General features: G+C 34.1%; 1 protein-coding gene across 1 annotated transcript in view; it reads right to left on the bottom strand.

Annotated features, from left to right (window-relative positions):
- Positions 1 to 6,016: 6,016 nt before the first annotated feature.
- The window catches only part of PTPN4 (protein tyrosine phosphatase, non-receptor type 4 (megakaryocyte)), a 222,426-nt gene continuing 216,678 nt past the window's right edge, over positions 6,017 to 11,764 (bottom strand). The window contains exons 25-26 of the mRNA XM_006868745.1: positions 9,888 to 10,023; positions 6,017 to 6,293 (exon numbers count right to left, since the gene is read on the bottom strand). Of these exons, the coding sequence (XP_006868807.1) occupies positions 6,207 to 6,293; positions 9,888 to 10,023 (223 nt within the window). The 3' untranslated portion in view covers positions 6,017 to 6,206. The remainder of the gene's footprint in view (positions 6,294 to 9,887; positions 10,024 to 11,764) is intronic.

Below are 11,764 nucleotides of genomic sequence, written 5' to 3'. Positions count from 1 at the left end.
AACAAAGGGTTTAAAGGTAGGCTTCCTGTTTACTATTGTTGTTCACTCTGGTAGCATAGTGGTTACGAATCGGGCTGCGAACCTTAAGGTCAGCAGTTTGAACTACCAGCTATTCTGTGGGAGAAAGATGAGGCTTTCTGCTCCTGTAAAGATTTATAGCCTTGGAAACCTTGTACAGGGTACCTATGAGTCGGAACCGACTCCACGGTAAATAACAACAACAAACAGTTTAATTAATAAACCCTTAAGAATATGTCCACGCTACTACAAGTAAGAGTTGGATATATTCTATTTTTCTAAAACATCAAGAACAAAAGGGCAAAACTTTCATTGAGTCAGGTGCCTCTGTACACATTCATTGTGGTGAATCTTAGGCCGTTTTCTGGCTTCCACGAAATCACATTTTCACAATGACATTCTCATTTGTGGCTGCTATAGTAACAAAGCCTGGGAATTATGCTCCCTTGCAAATACATGCAGCAGCATATTAACCCTCACAAAAAAAAACACTCTCTCATACTCCAGAGAAGTCTACAATTCAATAATTTTACATTTAAAACCTGTGCAAAGTTTCTATCCTACAGGCCAAACAAGGAAAATGAAAACCAAACGAAACAACCCAAACTTTTTCTTCTTAAATTGCATTTTGTAGGATGGGGTGTAATATACTCTTTCCATCCTTCTTTTCAATCACTTGCTGACTTTTTTTTTTTTTTTTTTTTAACAAGCACAAATTAAAGTGTATCTTTGAATTAAAGTCATAATTCTAGTAACATTTGAATATACATTCATTTCTTTACAGCATGAAAGACATACAAATATCATCTCTTATTCTTTAAACAATGAAGTAAAAGAAGTGAATAGTTTTGCACTATTGTTTATAGAAAAATATTTTCTGTATTATTTGCACCACAATAGCTAGGAAAATTCTACAGTGTTTAACTGAAACTTTCATGAGCAAAACAAGGCTTTTAAATATTTTCCTTCTTTACCTGGACATTTAAAGGGATTTAAACTTTAGAAGTCCCCCTACAGTTGTAGTCTTTAACTTGCAATATTGCTAATACATTTCACTTTTGCAGGTTAAACAAACAAAAAACTGGTTTACTTATTTATGCAAGGAACCAGATCTAGCCAATGAAGACAGACAGCTTCTCAGCAGATACTAGCCTGGCTGCCCATTTAGCTTGGGTTACTACAACAAAAATGACTACAGAACTTCAGAAATCAACAGAATACTGCAGTAGAAAAACATATAAATAGCAGCAAATTTAGCTAAGGAAACAGAAAGATTTAGTGCCTATCTCTAACAACGTCACCAAGATCATACCAATTACAACATCGGGCTTGTTGCTTGTTTGGTATAATATTGAAAAGCTTACTGGTGTAATTGCTTCTAAGAATAATGAACTACTACTTGGTGAGGTGCTGTAGTATCAGCACTGGACTGTGAATCACAAGGTAGGCAGTTCAAACCCACCAGCCACTCCTCAGAAACCCTACACAGGGCTGCTATGAGTCGGAACTGACTTGATGGCACTTCACAACAATAATAAGTAATAAGGTACCCTAGTGGCACAGTGGTTAAAGCTCTCCGCTGCCACACAAAAGATTGCCAGTTTAAACCCACCATCTGTTTCTTGGGAGAAAAATGTGGCAGTCTGCTTCTATAAAAGATGTACAGTCTTGGAAACCCTATGAGACAGTTTTTCTTAGTCCTATAGGGTTGCTATGAGTTGGAATCAACTCCATGGCAGTGAGTTTTGTTGTATTTTGGGGGAGAGGGGTATGTGTAATAAAAAATTTTGATGGTAACAGTTGCAGACATTATAAGTTGAACCAAAACCACATGAATTGGTGATTGATTCCTTAGGTTCTTTGTAAAATGGAGGAAATTTTCTATTAGCAATTATCTCTCAGAAACGTTTTAGGATTATGTAAATTCCTTGGTATCTACACAAATTTTTACGTATTTTACAAATAGTTGCTACAACTTGTACTCACACTGAACCACAAAAGTATCTTTATCTTTAGATCCGTAACTCTGATATTTGCTCAAGTTAATCCAGTGAGTTTTAAATAACATACGTATTCCAATTAGAGGAAACACTGAAAAAAATGGTAGTTGGTAGCTGAAGCAAATGTGAGAAGTAGGCAACACTAATATAAAGTCACTTACTTTTTTAATATGACAGCTTATATAAAAAGTATGTTGTGGCGTATTTTATCTATGTCCTATCATATTAAGAGATGTTTATTCCAACAAATTACCACATTTACTATAAATGATTTAAATGCAAATTCATTTGAACTACAAAATAACTACTGCAATATTAACTAGCCTGTAAACATTTCCCACATTATTGTGGTATAAATAATTGTAAATTCAAAACTACTTTGGCAACCTTATCATCAGAATGTTTAAATATTCAAAATACAGATATTAAATAGTACATTATAATTTTTTTCTTTCTGCCTTCCTGATGAGATTATAAAACAAGTAATGCTTTAACTCTACTACATGCTCACAATATGAACATGAATTGATTATAAATGAATATATATCCTAAATCTGTTTTAAGTGTCTTTAAAAAATCAGTCCTCTAGTCTGCCATCTAGAACGCTTTTATACTGCATATATAGAAACGTAAATACTTTACAGAAGCTTATCCAGGGAAATATGACTAGCAAACTGAGTTGACATCCTCGTTAAGATCACATTTTGAACTCTATTTTCTAATGTTAAGTGACATCATCTATGGTCACAGCAGTTATGAAGTGAAAAGACAGCCTGAGTATGCTTCTCTGAGCTGAAAGAGACTAAAATTCACAATAATTTATAATATTCACATAGACTGTCATTTACTGAAACCCCAGTAGAATATAGAGAACATCCAACTGAGAAGTGAAAAATTCAATTTCAGAAAATCAGTATCTTCTAAATCACTTGCCCTTCTTGGACCTGTTTAGTGCCTATAAAATGGGTGAGGGGAAAAGTGGATAAAATATATCAGGACCCTTTAATCTCTCAAATTTTATTCTTTCTAGTGGAGATAGGAGTCTTTACCAGATTAGAACTGATCAGGTTTGCCAACAAATTACAAACAACTCCAAAATTTAAATAATCCTTTCCCCCTAATTGTAAGTATAAGCCATTGTGAAATACATATTGGCCTAACGAACATTTATATATTTGAAGTTATTTTCATAAATGAAATAAATGTCTCTTTACTCCTAATCAAAATGATCCTCCTTCCTTTTTAATCCCTTCTATTATACCAGTATACCACACAAAGGGAGTTGTTTCTTAGGTTGCCTCTATTTTGAGTAGGTTCATTGGCTTAAAAATACTAAGAATTTCTTTCCTTTTTTTTTTGGTGGGGGGAAGATACAAAGTCTATGACAAAATATTCCTAATTGTAAATACACAGTGTTGACATAATCAGATGCTCAATAAAACACTCAAAATAAACATGGAAAAGCCATCCCAAATCAGAGAAGGTAAGGTCTGCACAATACTTCTTAGCATTTATAAAAGTTATTTGTCAGTATCTATTTCTGCTTGTCAGACTAAAATTCAGCATTGCTTTCTTGAATGTGTGTATGTGGTATGGGCAGCTGGATGCGAGATGGAGAGAAGTATAGATACATGAAACGTTCAGTGATATGGAGGGAGGGAGTCTAGAACTATTTAAAGTATGGAAGCTAGGATTATTCCTAGAAACCTATTTAGATTAGTAAACAGGTTAAAAAATTCCTAGGTCTTATCTTTTTGGGTGAGTAGGGAGACATAAGAAGGTGTGAAGGATAATCTATTTTAAATTTAAGTAAGATCCTAATAAATATGGTTTGCAAAAAGGATCTTTCTGTACATAAAAATACTGAGAGTGTGGTTCCCAGTGAAAATTCATACATGAGAAATTAAAATGCAATTCTAAACTTTTAATATTGTCATTTAAAGATATACATTAATGCTTAGAAAAAGCAGTACTCATTGCCAACAAATTATAAAACTCAGAAGTGTAAACCAAGCCTTAAATTGAAGAACATGTAAACCATTACATTTGTTGGTTTACATCTTTACAACTGTCCCTTTGTCTGTGGTTGCCGTATTCTGTCTATACAGTTAGGATACTTTAGTGAAAAACAACTGCTAAAACAGTTATTCAATATGCAAGATCCCAGCATGTTTTTAGATTTTCACTTTTCAACTTATCATGGTGCCACATAGCAGTTTAAATTACACTGATATGTCAGTAGAGAATGGAATGTTTAATAAGACTAGGGTTATTTACTATTTTGCACTGGTTTGATTCAAAATCTAGAAATAGATAAGAGAATTATCTTGGCCATAAGGTTATATTTACTTCTTTCTTTAAACAAATCAAAGGTATTTAAAAATAATAATATAATTGGTATGTTGACAATTAATGTTTAGGAGCTTAACTTTCTAACAGTTATTATTATGAGTTCTGAACATTTGGAAATTATATCATTTAAAGTATACTTTTTCCTCATATTAAATGGCGTTCCAAAATAGCAATCATTTCACTCTAAATGCAACCAAGACTATAGATAAATATTTAAAAAACATTTTAAAATCTATTTTGATCACAATCTATATAAAATAATTGTGCACAGTAACATTTGAATAGGTGAGCAACTACCCACTGATTAAACTGGACAGTTAAAACAAAACAAAAAGCTGGAGCAGAAAATGGAGGCATCTGTAAGGGAAACCAGGCCTTCCATCAGGCTGGAAAGTCAAAATGCTCCTTATTAACACGCTTATAATGCAAACAAGTACATAGCAACTAGTGCAATTTAACTGTGTACAAAAATGGTAAGAAACCCTCATTATTTTACATGTAGAAATAAGTCAAAAACATTTCATTCCTCATTTGAAGTATCTCAACCAACAGACCAGTACGAACAAAGCTTGATATGAACTGAAATTAACTTTGAAAACTAATAATTTGTTAAGTGATAAGAATAAATTATAATCAGTTACTACAACTTTACCTTGGAGTATCAATGTTTACCTTTCATGTGCATATTAGATACCATATATAAAAGCAGGGATAAAACAAATGTGAAATCTGAAGAATAAAGCATCTCGTATATTGAATTGTTAGACTTTAACCCCTGTCCCCTAGTAAAGGAATGTGTAGATTTTGAACAATTCTATAGCAGCACAATGCTCACTCAGTAGAACACAAATTCTCTTTGCTTTCTTTATGGCAAAATACAAGTATTAAGCAAAAATGAAAGCAAAAGAATTTCTTTACCTTTCTTTGACTATATAACTTTCAATACAAGAAGCTGTTTTTTAAGATGTGAAATTATTCAAAATTCATAAAAATGTTAAGAATGTACAATATACATATATACCTCCTAGTGGGGTCAGATGAGTGCCTTGTCATTAGACATACAAGGATGTCTCAAGGCACTTAAGGGGTTAAGACACAATGCATGCATTCATTTACATCAAGTATCTGAAATCACATGATTTGGATTAAGCCAGCCTTATGATAAATATAAGTTAACATTATTAAATCTAAGAAAATTTGTAGATTCATATTTCATATTTATACATACTTTCTATACGATGCTGGTAAATGGACAATGTGCAGCATTTCCTGGGAATAACAGATTCCGTCTTTCTTCTTATGAACAGCAGGTCTCTATAGGTAATACAGGGAAGAATGTGCTGCATCCATAGGCAATACATTGGCTAATATTGAGAATGATATTGCTAAAATTTCAAAAATAAAACCTGGCAATCAGTATGCAGTTAAGTACGTGAATCCTAGGAAAATACCATGGCTGACTCCTGATGTTTACTTCTTTTTGCTTTCAAGATACAGATGTTAACAGAGAGGATGAAAACTCTGAGCCTTGTGTGTGGCGATTCTACCAGAAGGGGACTGCATGGCACCACTGCAGAATTTCATAAATGACCCTGAACACACACTCAATTACTCACTATTTGTTCGGAGCAAAGCATGAAATAGTTTTCAAACATATGCATTAAATAGTTTGAGAGAGTGATTTTTTAAAATGTAAAGTGCAACAGTGCTGAAGATTTCAAGTTTTTGTTAGTTCTTCATTTTTTGTTTAGATGCCATTTCCTGCAAGCAGTATTATGGCACACTGAAAATAAGAGAAAGTAGTTTTTCAACACATAATCCAGTCCTTTTGCTTTCTTATTTATTTGATGGTGCTGTTAAAGGTTTAACAAATCCTTCTTCATAAACTTTCAAAATAGCTTCACATACAAATCTGTATTGACTCTGAAAAATCAAATAGAAAAAAATAAAATTGATCAGAAAACAAAACAAGAGAAACATCTCACATTAAAAGAAATGCAATTTAAAGCTGCATAAAGACAACATTGGCAAGAATACAAAACTTTGACCACACATTTTTTGCTGACAAAATCCTATCATATACATTTACTGTTAAGGATGTAAAATACTATAACCACTCTGGAGAGAAATTTGAATGTGCCCTTTGATCCAGCAATTCCACTTCTCGGAGTCTATCCACAAACCTGTTGTTTAGCATAACAGAAAACTCAATCCAAACTGCCATCACTAAGGGAGATTAGGTGAATAATCGATGGTATACACTCACAATGGCATCCTATGTAGGGGCATTAAAAATAAAAGGAGTGGACAGCCTACTATTATGAGCCCTGGTAGAACAGTGAGTTACATGTTGAGCTGCTATGACACAAGTTCAGCAGTTCAAATACACCAGCCACTCCACAGGAAAAAGATGAGGCTTTCTATTCCTATAAAGATTTACAGTCACAGAAACCCTATACAGAGTGACTCTGAATTAGAACCCAATTGATGGAACACAACCAAAGGGTCTCAAGACATGTTGTTAAGTTACAAGAATACAAAACCAAAATTAAAAACCAAGTGGAGAAAACTATGTATATTGTTTTTACATGAGAAAGGGGAAGAGCTATAAATATTCATGTTATCAGTAAGAGCGCAGTGGCTCTTTATGGTAAGCACTGGGCTGTTTGAGCCCGTCAGCCGCTCTGCGAGAGAAATATAAGGGTTTTTGCTCCCACAAAGATTTAAAGCTTCGGAGACCTTTACTGGGTCATTGAGTCAGAACCAACTCAATGGCACTTAACAATAACACCATGGAAGGGCATCTTGCATTCATGATTTGGAAGATTTAATATTGTTAAGATGCAACATTCACCAAATTGATCTACAGATTAAATCAATTGCTAATAAAACTCTGGAGTCCTGGTGTAGCACTGTGGGTTAATGTGCTGCATTGCAAAGTTGTTTGAACTACAAAGTCAGCAGTTCAAGCTCACCAATCACTTGCTGGAAACCCTATACAGGGTCGTTATGGGTTGGAACCTACAGCACTTAACAAGAAGAAGCAGTAAAACTCCAGCTGCCTATTTTGCAGAAATGGATAAACTCATTATAAAATTCAAGAATAAGGGAAAAAGAATAACCAAAAGAATCTATTAAAAGAACAAAAACTAGCGATCTTATACTTCCTGATTTCAAAATTTACTAAAAGATAGTGTAGTACTAGCATAAGGACAGACATACAATGGAATATCACTGTAGTCAATTCAGTGGGGAATGAAATATCCTGTTCAACAAATGGTGTTGGGACAGTTAGATATCCACACACAAACGAATAAAGCTGAACTCCTATTTTACACCAAATACAAAAATTAACTCCAAATGGATCATAGACCTAAAGGTGAGAAATAACACTATACAACTCTCAGATGAAAACATGGAAGTAAATCTTCATGACCTTGATTTAGACAATACTTTCTTAGATATGACACTATAAGCATAAACAATTAAAAAAAAAAAAATCAGACTTCAAAAAAATGTTAAATTTCTGTTCTTCAAATGACATCATCCATAAAGTAAAATGACAACCTACAGAATGGGAGAAAATATTTGCAAATAATATACCTGATAAAGGACTTGATCCAAAAGGTATAAAGAACTCTTACAACTTAATGACAAAATGATATATATTTCAATTTAAAAATAATAACAAGTGTTGAGCATGATTTTGAGAAAATGGATCTCTCATATATTGCTAGCATGATTATACAATGATACAATATTCTGGAAAATAGTCCAGCAGTTCCTTAAAAGGTTAAAATTAGAGTTGTCATGTTGTTGTTATGAAGTGCCGTCTAGTCAGTTCCAACCCATAGTGACCCTGTATAGGGTTTTTGAGAAGCGGCTGGTGTCATATGACCTAATAATTTCACTTCTAATTTTAAGCTCAAGAGAGTTGGAAAAAAAAAAATATCGACATAAAACTTGAACATTTATAGTACCTAAAATGTGGAAACAACCCAGATATTCATGAACTGATGAATGGATTAAAAAAATGTGGTATGTCTATACAATGGAATATTATTTAGCAAATAAAAAGGCATGAAGCGCTGACATGCAGTGTTTCAAAAGTTTGTGGAAAATGGAATGGAAAGATAATAAAAATTTTCCATGTGCATACATACATACTATAACATGTAAAACCTAAAACATTAAATTTACTGAAAGAAGGTAGTCACAAAAGACCACATATTTTATGATCTCATTTATATAAAATATTCAAAATAGGCAAATCTATATAGGCACAGAATTAAATTAGTAGTTGCCTCTGGTTGGAGAGCTGATAGCAGGCAGAGAGAAGGGTTGGCAAGAAATGGTGCGAAATGGTGTGACTCCTAATGGGTCTGCAGTTCCTTTTTGTAGGGGATAAAATTGCTTTGAAATTACATAGTGGTGAACATTATAAAACTGTGAATATAATAAAAACAACTAAATCGAACACGTCAAAATGGTATGCAAATGATATCTCAATAAATTGTTCTTAAATAAAAATTTTTAATGAGGCCACTGAATATCTGAATATTGGCTATTTGTTAATATTAAGGAATTCCTGTTTACCTCATTTAGGTGTGCTAATGATATTGTGGTTTTGTTTTGGAAGGAAAAGCCATTCTTTTAGAAGTTCATACTAAAATATTTATAGATAAAATGATGTGATATCAAGGATTTTCTTCAAATATGGAAAAATTTGGCAGCAATACAGATGAAGTAAGAGGGCCAATGTTGGGTCTGCATACCCAACAGTGTTCATTACATTATCTTGTCTACTTTTAAATATTTGAAATTTTCTATAATTAAAGGTTTATAAATGCTAGGCACTTACTAGATTACATAAGTAAATCTACTTCAGTAACTTTATTGTCACTGACAATGCTAATATTCATAATGACTTAATTATACTAAAATAAGTTATTTTAATACTAACTATAAAACTCCATGATTCCTCTTTTTGAGTCCTAGAGCATAATTTAGTGAGTGAAAATCATCCTAAGGAACTTAATTTCTACGATTTTATTTTGCTGCAATTTAAGTCCTTAATGAACGTAATGAAAGCAGGTTGATCAAGATTATCCACTTGAAGATTGCTAGCATCCTCAGTGTTCCACTTGACTTAAGTATTAAAAGGCAAATTCCTCTGAGTCTATTTAGAATTAACTCAATAAATAACATGCTAGGGTTGATGTAGGCAAACTTTCCTGTAAAGGGCCAGACAGTAAATATTTGAGGTTTTGTTGGTCATGTGGTATCTATAGCTGTTAGCGTGAAAGTAGCCATAAATAATATATAAAAAAAAATAAGCATGGCTGTGATCCAGTAAAACTTTAATTATAAAAATAGGTAGCAGATCAGATTTGTCTCAGAGGCAAAGGTTAATAGCTCCTGGCAAGGAATTAAAGAGAAAAAAATGGCTCACAATACATATTGATAATAAAAATCACCTCAAAGGATTATCATTTGTACACATAGTACAGTACTCACAGGTGTTTGGATCATCATGGCTCGTTGATCTCTCATTGTTCTTACAATGTCTAGTGGATAAACTGGTTGATTATATTCAATCAGACACATGGCTGTTTCCATAGTAATAAGAACGCCTGTTCTTCCAATCCCAGCACTAAAAGAGACAAATGTGGAGCAAGGTCTCACTATTATTAATTTTCTGTTAAACTTCATGGCTTTTGTGTGGGAAATTAAAGGTACTGAACACATTATATGAACAATTTCATTTTAATGATATTACAAAAGTAGAAACTAACCAGAGAATATTTGAAAAAAAAAAAGAAATTCATTTTAATTAGCTGTTTCTGTTGAGATGGTTTCTACTTGGAGTGACCCTATTTACAAGAGAACAAATCACTGCTTGGTCCTGAGCCATGTCTATTTCATCATGTCTTCTACTTTTCTGCAGACTCTCGAATTTACATCAAGCATGATGTCCCTCACTAGGGATTGGTATTCCCTCCTGATGACATGTCCGAAGTACACGAGACAAAGGCTCACTGTCTTGGCTTCTAAGGTGCATTCTGGCTGTACTTCTTCCAAGACACATTCGTTTGTTCATCTGACAATCCATGGTATATATAATACTCTTTGCCAACACCATAATTCACACATATCAATTCTCCTTTAATCTTCTTTATTCACTGTACAGTTTTCACAAGCTTATGAAGTGACTGAAAATATGGGTTGGGTCAGCCACACCTTAGTCCTGAAAGTAATATCTCTACTCTTACACTTTATAGAGGTCTTTTCAAGAAGATTTGCCCAGTTTGATTTCCTGACTGCTACTTTCATGGGTGTTGACTGTGGATCCAAGAAAAATCAATTCCAGGACAACTTTCAAATATTTTCTCTGCTTATTTTTATACTGTTTATTGGTCCAGTTGTGAGAATTTTTGTTTTCTTTATGTTGTTGTTAGGTGCTGGAGAGTTGGTTCTGACTCACAGCAACTATATGCACAACTTCATGTTGTTGCTGTTAAATGTCATCAAGTTGGTTCTGACTCATAGCAACCTTGTATAGGGTTTCCAAAGAGCAACTGGTGAGTTTGAATTGCTGACCTTGAGGTTCAAACCGACTTTGTGGTTGAGTGCTTGAGTGTAATTCATACTAAAGGCCAGTTCTGATCTCCATCTGTAAATGCTAGCCAGCAAGGTGGTGTCATTTACACATGCAGGTTATTAATCAGTCTTTTTCCAATCCTGATGCCACTTTCTTCTTTAGATAGTCTAGCTTCTTGGGTTGTTTCCTCAGCATACAGACTGAATAAATATGATGAAAAGATACAACCCTGATGCACACCTTTCCTGATTTTACACCATGCACTAAGTAGCCCCTTACTCTGCTCGAATCATTGACTGCTTCTTGGTCTATGTACAGGTAGGTTCTAAATGAGCACAAACAGGTGTTCTGGAATTCTCTCTCTTTTTTTTGTAATGTTTTATTGTGAATTATGTGATAGTTTACATGGGAGAACATTAGCTTTATATTCATCCTATTGTATATCGTTTCATTGCCACGGTTACAATTCCCTCCATGCATCATCAACCAACCAAAGGGTATACCCTGTAAGCCTGCCCCCCTTCCCCGCCAGTAGTCAGCACACACCCCTCTCCCTCTCTGGGTCTAAAATCCCCAGCCACTCCACCTCTCCACATCATTGCCTCTGCCTCCATCTCTGGTGTCACTGTTTCTCTGGGTAGGGTCCTGCTCTCTGCTCTTCTCCCTTGATGGTCGCAGGGACCTCCGCTCTTACACTGCAAAGTCAATCACTCCCCTCCTTTTGCTACAAAACGTCTACCTTTACATTTCCAACCCTCACAATCAGTCCTGATAACAATTATTCACTATTGTA

This window comes from Chrysochloris asiatica, unplaced genomic scaffold (assembly GCF_000296735.1).
Source record: "Chrysochloris asiatica unplaced genomic scaffold, ChrAsi1.0 scaffold00123, whole genome shotgun sequence".
NCBI lineage: Eukaryota > Metazoa > Chordata > Mammalia > Afrosoricida > Chrysochloridae > Chrysochloris > Chrysochloris asiatica.
The sequence above is the reverse complement of the archived record's forward strand: the minus strand, read 5'-3'. Positions and strand labels throughout refer to the sequence as shown.